Raw genomic sequence first — 17,953 nt, 5'->3', positions numbered from 1 at the left:
TAGGCATCATCCCTGCATTGATGATATTGGACTTCGAATCAACAAATGGCCTCCTTTAATGATTTAGTGAAAAATCTTAATAAGATATCTTAGAATGCCTGGAGGCATCTGTTTTGTCACTCTGAATTTGAGAGACTATGGAGTAAAATCATTCCCAATCTCATTTCAGCAATACAGCAACATTAATCTTCCTTTTCTCTTTTTATTTTCTGCACAGTAGATAGATAAATAACTGTTCTCTAGGAAGCTAGTCTCCATATAGCTTCTGGCTGCATGAAAACATACACCATAAGAGTGTATTTTTTCAGTTCTCAATCCTCTGCGGGGAAACAAGGGAGAGTGCTTTACACTGAGATCTATTTCTTTTTTAATAAATTTTTATTAAAAGCTTTACAAAGCATGTATAAACTAATACAAACTAAAATAGAAGCAAGAAAAACAATGCAGAAAGATAGATTTAAAAACAAAAAGATGCTTCTGATTTCCTTTGCAGCAAATGTAACTACAATTACAAAATTATCTTAGTCTTTGTTTACACAAAAGCTTGCTTTTTCTATTTGCCAGGTTTTTTTTTAATAATGAAGATCATAAATCATTGCTGTGTTTTTTCCTGTTTCATGGAATAGTCATATAAGAGGTTACACCCAACTATAAATGTTGAAGTTAGATCATTAGTCCATCTAGTTCAACAGTAAACTAATCTATCATTTCTTAATCAGATGTAATTGACCTGCAATGATGCAGCTTGGTGGACATCAAATGGAGAATTGTGGTTCTACAGGTTATCAGGTCAAGGAAGAGTAGTCTAGTTTGATTGACAGCAGCTTCCTAGCGGCTCCCTTTCAAATAGCAGTACTTCCAGCCTTAGCTGGTACCCAATAATATTTAACGCACATGCTCTGTCGCTGAGCTGTGGCATTCTTGTGAAGCATTAGGAGCAAGCAGAAATAATGGCTGATATACCAAGTTAACACTTCAAACACTTCAATATGCGTGGGCATATAGCATAATTTGTTACAGGAGAAAGGAAAGTAATCTGAATGTTATGGGAACTTGACTTAACAGAATAACAGAGTTGGGAGGAACCTTGAAGGTCTTCTAGTCCAACCTTCTGCTCAAGCAGGAGACACTATACCATTCCAGAAAAGTGACTGTCCAGTCTCTTCTTAAAGCTTCTTGCTTTCTGGTGCTTTGTAGAATAATTTATCACCCTCTTCTTTGTGGCAGCCTCTTAGATCTTGGAAAACTGCTATCCTGTCATCCCTAGTCCTTCTTTTCATTGCATATCTAATTCCTGCAACTATTCTTCATATGTTTTAGCCTCCAGCCCCCTAATCATCTTTGTTGCTCTTTTTGGCACTTTTCAGAATCTCGACATCTTTTTTTATAATATGATGACCAAAACTGGATGCAATAGTCTAAATTATTTAACCTAGTTGACTGTTAACTTAAGTCAACAGTTGTCTGTTAAGTTAATTAACTTATTCCAGTTAATAGAAGGGAACGTGAATAAGCTGTAGGATGCCAGTGCCGTTAACATATGAATTGGCTCTTAGTTTCAGCATTTTCTGAAACTATTTTTTTTTATTTTTCATGAGACAAAATGTGTTGGATTCTAGTAAAGAAAAAAGAGAGAATGAATGTTCTGCAACTAGGGCTCTCTATAACATATATAGTTTTGTCTGCATTCATTTGAATGATAGATAAGCAACATTTAACACATGATGATGTGCATGGAATAGAGAATGTTCATTTGAGAAATATTATATATATTAATTATATCATTAAAGACTAATATATATGGAGAGGAGAAGAGAGCCATTCTTGCAGGATCCAACCTGGGTCAGTCATCGGGAGCAGAGGTTTTGTCTTCTGAGCTTTCAGACTCGTACTGGAGTCCATCTTCAGGGATGTTCTCTAGCAGAGAGAAGTCCCCTGTGGATGGGCTCCAGCATGAGTCTGAAAGCTCGGAAGACAAAACCTCTGTTCCCGATGACTGACCCAGATTGGATCCTGCAACATTGTCCTGAGACATGTATATTTGCCTTCATTCATGAGAACCATTCTTGTTGGCTTCGGCAGTGTTGGGTACCATAAAGTAGTAAATCCAACTGGGAAAGGAAGCTCTCTATGCAGACAGATAATTAACCACAAATATAAAGATGGAGCAAAAATGTATAACCTTCCAGATCTCTGTTGGATGAGATTATGTCCATAATGTGTTGATCTTCTTGAGAAGTCAGAGCAACAACTGAAGATAGTAGCCAGTCAGGTTGTCCAAAGCTATTAGCAGACATAATCCAAGAACAGTTCCATCCAAAATTACATGGAGTTTCTATTATAAAAAAGACAAAAAAATCATTACAGCCAACCAACCAATCAAGATATTATTATAATCAATGATACTAACTTTAATAAATGAATTACATTTTTTTTTTATCAGACACAACACAAGTTGTCCTGCTATATGCAAACATAAAGTGGAAGAAATCCTTTGTCCCAGATTATTTCCTACTATATTTTAATAATAGTAAAGAAGTGATGTAAAATTAACTGTTGCACTGCTGTTATTGATAAAGTCCCGACTTTGCTGATCGGATGAATATCACAGCATGATTAAGCTATTTACAGGGGATACTAACTCATCTTTTTTTCTGTATGCATTTTAGTAGTTGGTCACTGATTCAAAGAAAAAGACAGATGTGTCATATGGAGCAATTATAAAGGCACTCCATTCATTTCCACAATGTCCTGATGCAGTATTCCCCTTTAGGATCAATTTTAAGAATGCAGGAAATAAAATTTTGCAAGCTTTAAAAAAAAGCTAAATTGTCTTCGGTGCTGATTGGCTACCATTTCAAAACTTTCTCACATAGCAGTTATGCTTTTCAGAATGTCTCCTTTAATAAGAAAAAAAAACCCACACTAATTTATGTATACATTTCTAACTTGCATGGAACTTATTAGATGGAGAAGAATGATGACTGAACAAAATTCAATTTACTAGCATGTTTACTTATTGCTTCACTCATAAAATTGGTTTAGCCTGTGACACAAGAGCAACTTAAGTGCTCTTTTCATTTGGCTGTACATCCACTCTGACGTTATTCAGATTCCAGTTTACATTGGCTACTTCAGTAAAACTAGCAGAACACTTTGCTCCACCCAACAGCCTTCAGAGATGACAGCTTGTTCCATAATTAAAAATGTAAATAAACAAAATTCTGAACGCTATAAATGATAGAAGAGCAACTAAGATGATGAAGGGCCTGGAGACTAAATCATATGAAGAAAGGTTGCAGTGGTCCCCTAAATGTACCATAGTCTAAATTGATTATAAGACACTGGATATTTTTCTTTAAACTAGGACAGATTTTCTTTTCAAAAATGCAGGGTGTTATCTAAGCACTGTTAGCCGCAAGCAAAAAGGGTATATCTGTCTCATTCCCATTATTTTTACATATATCTATCCTTCAAAAGTTTAAAATACATAATTTGCATTATTATGTCTGTGTTATTCCAACCATCTCCAGATTATGTGTCATGAAAGAAAAGTACCCTGGAAAGGAGAGGACGGGAGGTTGAGGAATTGGATGTATTTGCAAATTGATCATTCACATTCCATCTTCCAAATATTTTTTATTCTGAAGGATTTCAAGCCTCAGTGAGATGTAGGCATGAAATAATTAAATAAAGCATGTGCCTTCTCTTCAGTTTGTAGTGCATGTTATTTAAAGAATGCATGTCATATGGGTTCTGGCTTGAAACGAAAACAAACTTCTCCAAATAATACTTGATTTAAAAATATGTTTTCTGTTACACAAGAAGTGTTTTCGACTTAGCTGAATTAATTTGGAGGAACAAATAGGGTAAGATTTTTTTTTTCTAAGGCTGCATGTTTGAATACGGGAACAGCAGGGGGAAAGCACACAGAAAATATATGCTAAAGAGAAATGATTACAAGATTAGTAATATTACTACTACTACTACTAACTACCTGCTTGTCTTGTCCAGTTCCTTTCTTGAGAAACAGTTGCTGCAGAAAATAAATAAGACTTTATTGGGATTAAATATTTATTGAATAACTTGATCTAAAGATTAACACTGCCAATACATTACTCCTTAGGCTCAAGAATAATTGAGAACAAAATATATTTTTCTACAGTTTTTTGCAAGTTAATTTACAAATATTTCTTCATACATTTTGAAATTTATTGATGGATCATGCTGTCAAATGTATCTGGAAAACACTATTTAAAATTAAAAGAACTTGCCCAATTTCTATGGAACAAATAGAGAGTAATCACTGCTGGTGGTGCAGTCATTAAAGTGCAGTATTTCAGGCAAACTGTGTCCTCTGTCTGAAGTTTGACCCTGACAGAGTTCAACTTTGATTCAGTCCTCAATCCTTCCAAGATTGGTGAAATGAAGACCCTGATTGTTGGGGGCAATATGCAAAAAATGCTTCTACATTGTAAACTACTCAGAGAGTGCTGTGAAGTACTATTGGGTAGTATATAAGTCTAAATATTATTGCTATTTGATGTCATGCTTCTCAGTTCTCAGAAGCATTTGGCTTGCTACAATTGGAAAGAGGACGTCAGACAAGACTGATCTTATCAATATGTACATGAAAGAAAAAAGGTCAGAAGAAAACAGGTTTGCTAAAAATACTTCCTTGAAACATCAAGTTGACTACGTTCCATTGCAACAGCACTTAGAATGGCTCAGTATTTTGTTCTAACTTTGAAATAAAACCCTTTCAACACTTTTGTTTTGTTTTAAGGGCTGTGCAAATATCTACAGAACCCTCACATCTTGGACATAAATTGTTTCGACTTCTTTCCTCAGAACAACACTATAGGGCACTGCACACCAGAACAACTAGACACAAGAACAGTTTTTCCCCAAATGCCATCACTCTGCTTAACAACAAATTCCCACAACACTGTCAAATAATTTACTAAGACTGTATTACTATTATTCTTCTCTTCCTTCCTAGTATCTATCTCTTCCCATTTATGACTATAACCATGTTGCTTGTATCTTTCAATTTATATTGTTCTATTTGTTTAATAGTACGATTTGATAGCTTATTAGTTACCTTGACTATCACTAAGTGTTGTATCTTTTTATTCTTGATGAATGTATTTTATTCTCTTTATGTACACGGAGAGCATTTGCACCAAAGACAAATTCCTTGTGTGCCCCATCACCCTTGGCCAATAAAGAATTCTATTCTATTCCACCTTGGGAGCATTTAAAAAATTCATTTTGAGATCTGAATGGTTTGATGGTTTGAATGGACTATTTTCAGATAATATTCTATGACTGTTGAAAACAACCAAGTTTTGTCTCAATCTTGAGCCAAGTCTTAAAATACACACATTTTGTTTCAAGCCTAGAATGCTTTAAAATGACGATTTCAAGCTTGACACATTTTTTGCACATTCCTGAACTTTATTCATGAATTAAATAAATATCATGTTTTTTCTGAAGGCTTCGTTTAAATGAGAACTAATGCACCAACTATGTAACATATTATATCTCTTATCATGCTCAGACCAGATTTAATGTACATTCATTTAACCTTACATCAAAATCTATATCCCTATTAGATGTATGTACACTGAAAGTCAGCACTGGCTTAAAATATTTATTCAGTTCACTCATTGTTCATTCACCTGTTCCCTAAATCTTAAAGGTCTACAGCACTTGTATGTCTTCTTAAAATCCTTAAGGTAGATGAGAGGTTGTTGAAAATTATTGAATTCTTTAGATTCTCTAGATAAGAATAAGAGAGAGCAAGAATCTGAATGTTTCACCAAGGCTGTTTTAAACATAAACTGTAACAAAAGACCAATAACCACCTGAGCTCTTCATTGGAAATAAGAGAACTGTATGCAGGGCAAAAGAAAAGCAAACTGCTTCATTTGATAGAAATGTTTTAAAGAAGAAAGAGTAAAGTACCTGGAAGGGAAGAATGACCAGAAGAAATAATCCAGTTCCTTTCTGGAGGTACATAGGGAAAAGATGAGTCTTTCTCATCTGATTTAGTTGAGGCCACACCTGCAACAGAGAACAACAGTATGAAAACAAAAAAATTAAAAGGTACCAAAGACTTCAGCGAATATAGAGAGAGTGACAATATTGGCTTATGGAAGTTCCTGGAATTATAGTGAGTGACTTGAAAATAATCCAACCATCCAAGAATGGTTTATTTACAAGAAAACATGTCTGTTTCATTCCTTATTAATTTTTTTAAAAAGGTCTCTTCAGTGGTGGGATTCACTTACCTTCCCTATTGGTTCGCAAATGTGAGTGCACACACCTTGTCTGCACATGCATGCTGCCTTATGCACATGTGCAGTGCTCATGCACTACGTTGGGGCGCGTGGGCAGAGCATCCCACAGCCGCTGCTACCAGTTTGCCTGAACTGGACAGAACCGGCTGAATACCACATCTCTCTCTCTCCGTTCCTCCCTCCCTCCCTCCGCTCTCTCCCCACCCCTGCCCACACACACACTTATTAACAACTAACCCACTTCCTGAGGACTTGAGGTGAGTTATGGTAAAAAATAAAACAAGCCAATACAAACATTACTGCAGTTGACTTAATCTAATGAATCCAAGGCAGCTCTTAGACTTTCAGTACCCATATAACAACAAGGCTTTTTGGAAAGCTAGAAGGTTGGGGCTTCTTTATCACAGTAGGCAGGTTGGTCCAAAGAGTAGGTGCAGTCAAGGAGAAGGTATATTCAGCCACTCACCTCTCATAGCTTGCAGGGGATGGCTTGAACCTGTGGCAAATGTAAACCCCTTGTATAAAATTTTACAGGGCAATCAGCCTATTGAATTGAAGCTAGACACAAAGTAATAACCAACGCAAATAACTTATGATATGTGGGCTCAGGGGAGGGGAGTGCCAAGCAATTACAAAAAAATCTATATATACGAGTCCTGGGAAAGCATAAACTGAAATAGAGAAGGGTTTTGGCAGGCTTTCAGGATTCTGTTACAATACTTCAATTGCTTTAAAGCTAGGAAAGCTCCTAGCTAGCACATCCTTTTCCTGACCTTGCCTGCCTTGAAAGGTGACAACATTCCTGAAAGCCTTTTTGCTCTCTCATCAAAGAGACTTTGGATCTTGCCTTTCAGTTGTAGAATACGATGATAGATCCTCAACACATCCCTCTCTCTGCAGAGCATCCATGCGCTACAACTTGCCCATCAGTTTCTTCTGAAATACCAAAGCAAGACCCATCAACCGAACTGTCTTCAGATTTGTCATATAGTGACAACCTGCTTCCTGCCATAAATGTTTCCACATTGCTGTTGTCAGACAAGATAGGAAAAAGCGTATTCTAGCTTTGCCTAAATCTTTCATTTCAGTCTTGTCGATTGATCTTGACAAGTTGCCTAGCCATTCTTGGACACAAATGTGTGGGGATGGGTGGGGTGGGGTGGAGAGAGGCAAGATAGTATGATGAAAAGTGGATTTGACTCTGAGAAGGGAGAAGAAAAAGCTGAGCTTTTACAGAAAAGTTATCAAAACCCTGGGAGAATAGAAAGTGTGAGAAAGAAACTCAGAAAAACTCTGCCTTGATTTTGTTTGATATAAGTAACGAGGGGCATTGACTGGCCTTTGAGATTTTATTTTTGTACCTTAAATCCATTAAAGTACCCCCTGAGATATCAAGAGATTTCTGGGTTTTTTTAATCTGGCCAGTCTTGAAGGGCTGACCCAATATGTGTAATACTGCTAAATATGTTCTCTATTCAATTAGCAGGTAGTCCTGCATTCTATACACCTTGACACTTCCAAGTTTGTCTTCATGTATCATCTACATTTCATTACCTATGAAGCAACAAGGACATGAATTACTATTGTCAAGGGAATCTTGGTCCAAAAGACCTGTAACTGGCATATCAGTCAAAGCTGGACAAGTCCATTTGTTGTAATATAGTTCCTTGTGTAGGCGTAGCGGTCACCCATGGCCCAGTGCATAACGGGGCATGCGCGGCCACACTGAACCACATAGGAAGAAACAAACTCCTACATAACATAACATCCTGATAGTGCTCCATGACATCCTGATAGTTCACAACAAAACATCCTGACCAGGATATGACCATATATAGACAGAACTTCCCTGAGCAGTAGATTAGCAATTGTATTTTGACAGGCTGTCTTAAGTCACATGCTATTGCTCCTCCTGCCTTTGTCCTATCTCAATAAAAGGGGCTTCCAGACCCCAATCTTGGTCGCTCCATCCCGAGAAAGATCGTGTCCTGTCTTTTCTCCACATTGGCCTCATGGACGAACCACGGGAACATCACATCCATTTTTGATAACTAACTTAATAGATAAGAGGAATGCCATGGATATATGTATGTTAACCTCAGGAAAGCATTCAACACAGTCTGCAATGATAAATTCATTAATAAACTGATAAGGCTAGATGATTAAATGAATTAAGAAGTGGCTGAATAGCTACATTCAGAAAGTATTTATAAAGGGATTTATATTAGTAGCATTGGGTGGAATGCCACAGACTTTATTTTGGGCCTTATTCAACATTTTCATTAGTGATCTGGATGAAGCGATTTGATTTTTGATCATAGGCTTATTTGTTAGATTTATGTGCCATCTTTTGTTCTGGAATGCATTAAAACATTTATAAGGCTCTGTTCTCTGATTTTTCCTATAACAGTCAATTCTGTGATATATTATAGGTTGGGCTCAGAGACTGCTGGCCTATCACAGTGAATTTCTCTTGCTGATGTAGACTAGTACTTAGGATTGCCCAGTGAAAATCCAGTGCTTTGACATTTTCACCATGACTCCACAATTGCTTTCTCCAGGCTCAAATCCCATCCATTGATTTATGAAAAACAGATGTTGCCAGCATGCATGATTGTGCTTTTTACTTTGAACTTCATCTACACTTTGAAACCTTTCACTCAGTATAGAACAATTCATTTTTGATTTTATTCTCTTGAATTGTTAGGTATCATCAGCAAATGCAGCCACTTTGCTGCTCAGCAATGAAGATTACCAGATGCCAAAAATAACTATAGTACTAAAAAAAGTAAAAACTAATTATAATAATTTAGATCAAAGGCTGTGATTGGGAATTTACATAATCTAATGCAGACAAAATCTTATAGACTGGAAATGGGTATCCTGTAAAACCTTGCTTACATTAGAGCTGACCCAGACAACTGATACTCTTCAGGCCATCCTATTTCAGGACACTAGGATACCGTATTTTCACCCATATAACCCGCCCACGCAAATAACCCGCCCACGCGAATAACCCGCGGGTTTTTGGGATCGTGTAAAATATTTTCCGTATACCCCGCCCACGCATATAACCCGCGACGAGTAAGAGAGAAGGGAAACAGCTGAGATGGGGGGGGGGAAGAAACGGAGAAAGAAGCCTGCGCAAGCTGGGGAAGAGGAAAGGAACGGAGGAGAAGGAAACAGCTGAGATCGGGGTGGGGGAAGAAACGGAGAAAGAAGCCTGCGCAAGCTGGGGAAGAGGAAAGGAACGGAGGAGAAGGAAACAGCTGAGATCGGGGTGGGGGAAGAAACGGAGAAAGAAGCCTGCGCAAGCCTCCGATCGTGTAAAATATTTTCCGTATACCCCGCCCACGCATATAACCCGCAGGGGGGCGCTGTGCACGTAAAAAACGCATATAACACGCAGGTTATATGGGTGAAAATACGGTAATCATGTTACTTTAGGACCTTGGGGTTGTACCCCTCATCCCCGAGAGGGTCTAGGACATATGTCCCATTTCAGCTGGAGATGAGGATTTTGCACTATAATAAATATTCTGTTCAGGGCAAAGCAATCTACCTCTGTTCTCTCAAACTCACTACAGCCATTGACATACCTCAAAAGTCCATCTCTAAATGCAGAGATTTCAAAATAGTAGGAGTAGGAAGACGGAAAACAGAAAAGAGGAGTCTGTGGAAGCCAGCTGTCGTATAGTTCCTCCTTTCTTGCAACCAGCATTGGTTGCTGCAGATAATACAGAATGAAAGCTAACAGAAACAGAAACGCAGGTCTAAAATCAAGCCAATAGCAGACATGGCCAAAGTTATATCATCAATTGTCTCCACAATATTTCACAATCTCCCTAGCCAGAGGAAGTGGCCTTTCTCTCTCTTGCTTGCAATTTCAGACTATAGTTTTCTTTTTTTTAAAAGTGACCTGATTAAGAGTTGGCTGTAAAGTAAGCCAGTAAATAAAACCTGATATCCAGGAGGTCAGTCACTTACAGCAAAGTCAATTCATGATTAATTCAGAGAGTTCAAACCAAATATCTAGTAGCAGGCAAAGTGAAAAAAGAAAAGAGAAACTAGGCTCCCAGTATTATAACTCGGGGAAATAGGAAGATAGTATTTCCAGCACTCAGAACTTTTGCATGCCATCCAAGGTTCAGCATCAACTTTGTAAAAAGCGCCCTTTTTACAAAGTTCATGTTAGGATCTTACTCTTGAAGTTAACTTTGTGATTTCTGTACCTACTGCTACCCACATTCTGAAAACTGAGTAGATGTCAACCAATGAGTTATTTCACAAATCTCTTTGGGCTCCTCCTCTTTGGTCTCCTCCATGACATCTATGGAAGGACCCAAAAACCCAAGCTTGTAATTGCTGCAACACACAACTCCACTTCCCTTTTGAACATTTGTGCATGTATCATCATTTGTACAAAGAGATGGGGATTTGATCACATTGCCAAAGCACTACCTTGACTTTTTTTGCTTTTCCCAGAAGGTCTTCTTGTTCTTGTATGAGTAGCACAAAGATGCCTTACTAGATATTTTTAGAGGGCATATATCTTCATGACATCATCTCCAAGTTCATGTCTAACGTAGAGGCAGTTTTAAAATTTTATTTTAATGTTCTGGTTTTAAAGTAGGGTTTGCCTTCTCCTTCCAACACCCTTTGTGATCTGAATGATCTGTGGTGCTTTAGTTACATATCAGCAGCAGCATCATAAAATATGATTTATAATAAGGTTATTCTGTTATCATCAGTGTACTGATGATATTATACTCCATACTGTTGGATGACCACCAGTTTCACATAGATGTTAAAGAGGAGATGGGAGAGAGTTGATCCCTAGGGCTTACATCCCCCCAGTCAACAAAATTGACTGAAACCAGCCACAGAGAAAGGAGAACCACTGCAAATTCTATCTCCTCTTTCAAACCCATGAAGGTGGCCCAGAAGGATATCATGACTGATCCTTTAGGGGAAGGAGATAGTTAGTTGAAGCAAGGATATCTGATCTAGGATGAGCCCTGGTGGCCCAGTGGTTAGAGTGCAGTACTTCTGCTGACTGCCATCTGCCTGCAATTTGGCAGTTCAAATCTCACCAGGCACAAGGTTGACTCAGCCTTCCATCCTTCCAACGTTGGTAAAATGAGGACCCAGATGGTTGGGGGAAATTTGCTGACTCTGTAAACTGCTTGGAGAGGGCTGTAAAGCACTATAAAGTGGTATATACGTCTAAGTGCCATTGCTATTGCTATCTGAAACACCTCTATCTTCCACTACCTGGTGCATGCTCATCAGGGAGATTCTGCAATGGAAAGAACATTGCCCAATGTAATCCACTTGGCCATCATCCAAAAAAAAAATGTTGATAGAGCTCCAGTGAAGACTTCTAGCTTCTTGATTCAATGCCTCTGTGCTCCCTTCCCCATGGCTTTGTTGCTGTTGCTGCCATTTTTCCCATGGCATTCCCCGTGCTGGCTAACTGGTACCAAAGTTGTTGGCTATCTACCAAACTGGCAGGACCACCAAACATCTCCAAACACACCATCCTCAAAATTCTCAACAAAATGAGTCTATGAAGCAGACATCTACCTCAGTGCCATGATTGGGGGGGTGGGGGTGGAAAAAGCTTACAATCAAGGAGGAACCATCACATGTCACATATATTCATCATAAATCCTGCTCAGCTAACATCAGTGATGATCATGATGGCAACCATGATGATATATATGTTGGATTGCACATCTGCTACTGTTGTTTAATCAGCTAGGGGATGATTGAAATATGTGATACCTGCCTACCAAGAGAGAGACAGGGAAAAAGCTGAACTTGTCTGAAAGCCTCAGGCACCACTGCTGTTTGTTTTGACTTTTTAAAAAAGTCTCACCCTCATACTCTTCAATCCTGCTATACAAATAGTTTAGGCTTTTTTTTACTGTAAATCCTGCTGATGACAACCATCGCATGACTAACAAACCGGTGGGTTGTTTCTTCCTTCAGCATGAAGGAAACCGCTTGTTTTCTCCAACTTCCTTGAGGCCACAATATTTTTGACCAAAAATATATTTTCCTGTCAGATTTCTTTTCCTTCCACGATGGTATCTACATTTATTCAAAATTACTTTCATTCCATTTTTCTTCCTAAACAAAATTAATCAACAATAAAGAAAGTTAGAATAGAATAGAATAGAATTCTTTATTGGCCAAGTGTGATTGCGCACAAAAGGAATTTGTCTTTAGTGCATATACTCTCAATGTACATAAAGAAAAATAAAATAGAATACATTTATCAAGAATCAGAAGATAACACTTAGTGATAATCATAGGTTACAAATAAGCAATCAAATTATACACAGAAACAAATAACACAATATAAAATTTAAAGATACAAGCAACATGGTTATAGTCATAAGTGGGAAGAGATACAGTAGATACTAGGAAGGAATAGAAGAAGAAGAATAGAATACAGTCTTAGTAGGTAAATTGACAGTGCTGTGGGAATTAGTTGTTTAGCAGAGTGATGGCATTCGGGGAAAAAACTGTCCTTGTGTCTAGTTATTCTGGTGTGCATTCACTTGGCCCTTTTGGTATTTAGTTTGCTTCTTTTACAACATAGATAAAATAAAAAACAAAGGAACCAACAAACCTATCCTTCTATGCATCTATATCTGTTCAGAATTCTCCTGTTAATATGGAAGAATGAATGATTTAATCTTGAAGTATTTTCACTGGAGCAGTGACACTTTAATTCAGACCATGCACAGGAAGCTATGAGCACTTCCTTAACTCAACCACAACTTTTCCTAACGTCTTGTGGAAATCCTCAACCGTAAACTTATTATACTTGCTAAACAGTTGCAAGGCCTTATCTCTCCTTAAAATCAGGAATAGAGGAATTGTGTAACCTAGGGCCCAAAGGTAACTTTTACCAGCATCCTTTTGTGATAACAAAACTCTCCATGGCTGAGCTCATTTTATAGATTTTAGGGAATTGTGGGAGTGTAAGAAGAAAATTTGACACCTTAAACTTTGCAACTGCTTAAGGATTTTTCACCCTACCCATTATAACCTCACCTAACACTGGCCTGGTTCCTGTTATGATGTAATATTCCACCTTTTCACAAACATACATAAGGGGCAGAATTAGCATAACAGCAATATTTTCTCTGTTGTCTGACAGCATGGGTGCTTGCTAAATTTGGAATGGGGACAGGCTGCCTAGCCATCAGAAATCATGTCCAGAAGCAGTCCTATTTTGAGAATGGTGATAATTTACATCAAATTGGAAAGAAGCGATGCTCAAAATTAATTGGATCCTAGAAATGGAAGGGGTTAAGAGGCACTTCACGATGATTCCCTACACACTATCTGGAAAAACATACTAGTCTAAGGTGACCAGATGTCCCGATTTTTGCGGGACAGTCACGCTTTCGCACAATTTGTCCCGTGTCCCGGAGCGTTCTTAAAAAGTCCCGATTTTTGTGACCGGACCCGGAAGTAAGCCTGCCCCGCCCCCAGCCCTGTATACCCGTCCCAGACATCTGGTATTTTATCCCTTCTGTCTCCCTGTTGCTCAGAAAAGCAACTCTGGGAAGGTTCTTTGCTAGCAGGCAGGTTCTAGGACGCCTGCCACCACCAAAGGACTTTCCTGGAGTTGCCTTTCTGAGCAACGGGGAGACAGAAGGGACGCAATCTCCTTTCATTCTCCCTCTGCCTCATTCATTCATTCGGGAAGCAGAGAACGAAAGAAAATTGCATAGCCAAGGACAAAGGAGCCTGCAGCCTCCTTCATTCAAATGTTCAGGCAGCGGGGATGGGGGGGGGGCTTTCTCGCACGCCTTCTTTCTCTGAAGCCGCGCCGGATTTAGCAAACCAGGCAGCGCATGCCCTTGGGATTGTGTAGCAGCCGAAGATCGTCTGGTTAAAAAGGAGGAAGAGGAGGCTCCACTAGTCCGGACCCCATCTGCGGAGGCAGGGATCCACACACACACACACACACACACACACAGGGAGGGAGGGAGGAGAGACAGAGGGAGAGATAAGACACACAGAGAATGACAGAGAGAGAGACAGAGGGTGGGAGGGAGATAGAGGCAAAGAGCCACACAGAGAGTGAGAGATAAACAGATACAGAGAGAAAGAGAGAGAGAGAGAGAGGGAGTGTTTATGCACAGAAGGGAGATTTAAAACTTCGGAGTGAATCCAGGAAGAGGGAAGCAATGGAGGACTGTCTTTTCGCTCCGATTTCTGAGCCCCCAGCTGTTAGTGACAGAGGAGGATGAAGGAAGGGGTTGCATTTTTGTCAGGCTGAAAGAAAGTTCATTCTGTGGCGTTTTAAAGAAGTCCCGTTCTTTTTTTTTAAGCACAAAAGGAAAAATCTGCAAAAAGCCCGGGGAATGTTCCTTGCAAAGCATCATGGTCGCAGAGAATGCAAATGAAGGTGCTTATCTCCCCACCCCGCTGTCCTTGTATTCAAATCAGAGTCACGCTGTGTCCCATTCAGAGGGCGGAGGGACGCTGTGCTTTTTTTTGTTTTGTTTTACCTATGTTCTCACAACCATGCAAAGGTGGGTTTTGTGCTACAAGGATCATTCTTTCTTTCTTTCCCTGTCTGCGGTTCTGATTGCAGTTGCTTCGGATTAAAGCACCGTTTCTCATTCCTTGCAAAACTGGAGCAGGGCTGCCTCTCCTTGCAGCACCCTCGGTTGCAAAATGTTCCCCTGATTTGGTTTATAAGTTCGCAGCAATGTGATCCAACAAATAGGAAAGTTTTAATAAGATTTTCTGACTTTATTTGGTCTCTGCTGCCCCCCCAACCCCTCCCAAGGAGAGACTGGGAAGGAGAGGAAGGAAGGAGGGAGGGGGGAAGGAAAAGAAGAAGGGAGGGGGGAGAAGATGGAAGGAGAAAGAATAGAAGGAGGAAGGAGAAGGAGGAAGATGGAAGAAGAAAGGAAGAAAAAGAAGAAGGGAGGGAGAAAAGAGGGAAGGAGATAGGAAGAAAAGGGGAAGAGGGGGAAAGAGTAGAAAGACAAAGAGGATGAAGTTGATAGGCAAGAGGAAGGAGGAAGGAAGGAAGGAAGGAAGGAAGGAAGAAAAAGGGAGGGAGAGGGGAAAGAAGAAAAGATGGAACTAGAAAGGAAAGAAGGGAGGGAGGGAGGAAAGGGGAAGACAGGGAAAGAGCAGAAAGACAGAGAAGGGGAAGGTAGATAGGCAGAAGGAAGGAAGAAGGAAGAAATAGGAAGGAGGGAAGGTGAAAGGAGGGAAGGAGGAAGGAACAGAAGCGAAGAGGAAGAGAGAAATGGAAAGAGCAGAAAGACAGAGAAGGTAGATAGGCAAAAGAAAGGAAGCTGAAAGAATGGAAGGAGGAAGGAAGAGAAAAGGAGGAAGGGAGTGAGTGAGGAAAGAAGAGAGGATGGAAGGAGAAAGGAAGGAAGAGAGGGAAAGAGCAGAGATGGATAAGGTGAAGGTAGATAAGCAAGAGGAATGAAGGAAGAAGTGAGGTGTCTCGAGGAGGGGGAAAACATTTAGTGACCAAAGTTACAATGGCATTGAAAAAAGTGACTGATGACCATTTTTCACACTTAGCAACCGTTGCGACCATTTTTCACACTTAGTGACCGTTGCAGCATCCTCATGGTCACGTGATCAAAATTTTGTTTGGCAACAGATTTGTATTTATGATGGTTTCAGTGTCCTGGGGTGACCTTTTGACAAAATATAAAAATTTTAATCAAGCCCCCCCCCCCTCAATGGTGTCTCTCTTTACCAATCTGAAAATCTGGTCACCTTATACTAGTCATGTATGAAAATGAAATTCCTATGAATAGTTTAGAAATGTCTTGGGGTTGAATGTGTACCAAGCTCAATTTGAGGTAGCTCCAGTTTTCTTAAAAGTCCAAAAACACGTCCCATCTAAGTTTTATTCTTAAATTTTCAGAGTGAAAATTACTTTCTCTTGTAAACCTGGAGGCTTATATTCTAGCAACACCGAAAACAATTATTAACTGCATGTTCTTGACAGGTCACTATCAAGTAGGGAGGGGGACTTTTCCTTTCTTCTAGCTTGTTGGGGCAATTAAACATTATAACAATGTCGTATGTGTTCAACTCTTCAGTGTGCAAGTTGAGCTCAAGTGAGCCTTACCAAAGGTTCTTTCAAAATCCTAACTGCACTTCCAGGTTCAAAAAAGGTCAAGCAGAGCCCCTTCTCTTGGCCTTTGTGACTGATTAGCAGCAGTTTAGGAACTGACCCTAGGACATCCTGATCTTTGAACCTCATTAAACCATTAGATCTATCATCTATGAGAAATGTTACAAGTAGTGCTAGGAAGAAATTCTAGCTCATCAGCCTCAAAGAAACTATTCTAGTAATCAAATTATTGAAGAGCAGAAAAGGAAGGGGATGATTTCTATTTTCTCCCTGCATAACTGATGAATGGCTCTGGCATGAAAGCTCTTCACTTGGACCTCATTTCCTCAATGATAGCACTAGCATGCAAAACAAACCATTTTGAAAATGAATAAAAAACCACTTTTGAAAAAAAAAAGCTAAATATCCTTCTGAATCACTCTCACTCCCAATTAATAAAAACAAGGAATGATTGTGTTTCAAAGAACAATAGCAGCAGGTCAACATGTGGTAGTGTAGTGGCTAAGGATAGAACCCGATGTTATAAAAGAACTGTTGTTGTTTCTTGTCTCTTATAACATTTAGTTCTCATGAAGTATTAAATGTTGAGTATTTATTTCTGACCCAGGTGAACATTATTAAAAATTAATCCTCTTGCCATATGAGAGAGCACTCTCTATTTATTGTCTCAGTTGGCTGTTCTTACATTCCTGAATTTGCAGAGTTCTAGTTGGGACCTTCATATGAATTAATATGCATTCCCTCTGTGTGTGTGTGTGTGTGTGTGTGTGTGTGTGTGTATTCATCCTTGCTGTTACATGCAATAATAAATATTTTCGAGATCTAGTTTTGAAAAAAATATTTTTTTAAAAACCATCCCAATTATTATGGCTTTAAACTTTGATCAAGATAACTCTCACAATTGGTTGTCTCTGAGTTTGTGAGAGTTTATGCAACTGCGGTCTTAACAAATATTCATCTATTTTAGACCTATCTAATGCCTGTGTAAAGTACCCTAACGATGCCTGCTTCATAATAAGTGAATTGATATTGTAATACAAAAAGCTGTGATTTATTAACAGCTTCATTAGGTATTCTTCATTAGGCATTTCTTATTCGCAGCCATCTTTTTTGCTTTCTTTATCTGCTTCTGAACTTTGACGGTGTTCCTGTCCTCCCTTCAGTCTGTGTCATAAATCACATTATCCATTAGTTTCATTCATCTCAACCCAGCTACTGTAATCTGAGATCCAGCTCCGCCGAAGCTCTGCATGGAATGTCAACACAGAGAGTTGGCAGTCTGTTTTTTATACAGGTCCAGAGGTGGTATACTACTGGTTCGGACCAGTTCGCCCAAACTGGTAGGGGAAATCTTGGGTTGCTCTGCCCACCCACCCTGGCTCTATGGCATCCCATTTAGGTCTTTTTTTTTTTCACCAAAAGCGCATGCGTAGAAGGCTGAGCAAATGGGCGGAGGCGCACGCTCACATTTGAGAACCAGTAGGGAAGGTAAGTGAGCACCACC

The 17,953-nt window shown here is 39.3% G+C and overlaps 1 protein-coding gene across 1 annotated transcript in view; it reads right to left on the bottom strand.

Moving 5' to 3' along the window:
• Positions 1–17,953, bottom strand: part of LTK (leukocyte receptor tyrosine kinase) — a 112,420-nt gene that overhangs the window by 73,398 nt on the left and 21,069 nt on the right. Inside the window, exons 2-4 of the mRNA XM_087722376.1 lie at positions 5,971–6,069; positions 3,998–4,036; positions 2,183–2,335 (exon numbers count right to left, since the gene is read on the bottom strand). Of these exons, the coding sequence (XP_087578502.1) occupies positions 2,183–2,335; positions 3,998–4,036; positions 5,971–6,069 (291 nt within the window). The remainder of the gene's footprint in view (positions 1–2,182; positions 2,336–3,997; positions 4,037–5,970; positions 6,070–17,953) is intronic.

Source organism: Thamnophis sirtalis, unplaced genomic scaffold (genome assembly GCF_051295495.1).
Source record: "Thamnophis sirtalis isolate CommonGarterSnake01/CBP01778 unplaced genomic scaffold, rThaSir2_p1.2 scaffold_1, whole genome shotgun sequence".
NCBI lineage: Eukaryota > Metazoa > Chordata > Lepidosauria > Squamata > Natricidae > Thamnophis > Thamnophis sirtalis.
The sequence above is the reverse complement of the archived record's forward strand: the minus strand, read 5'-3'. Positions and strand labels throughout refer to the sequence as shown.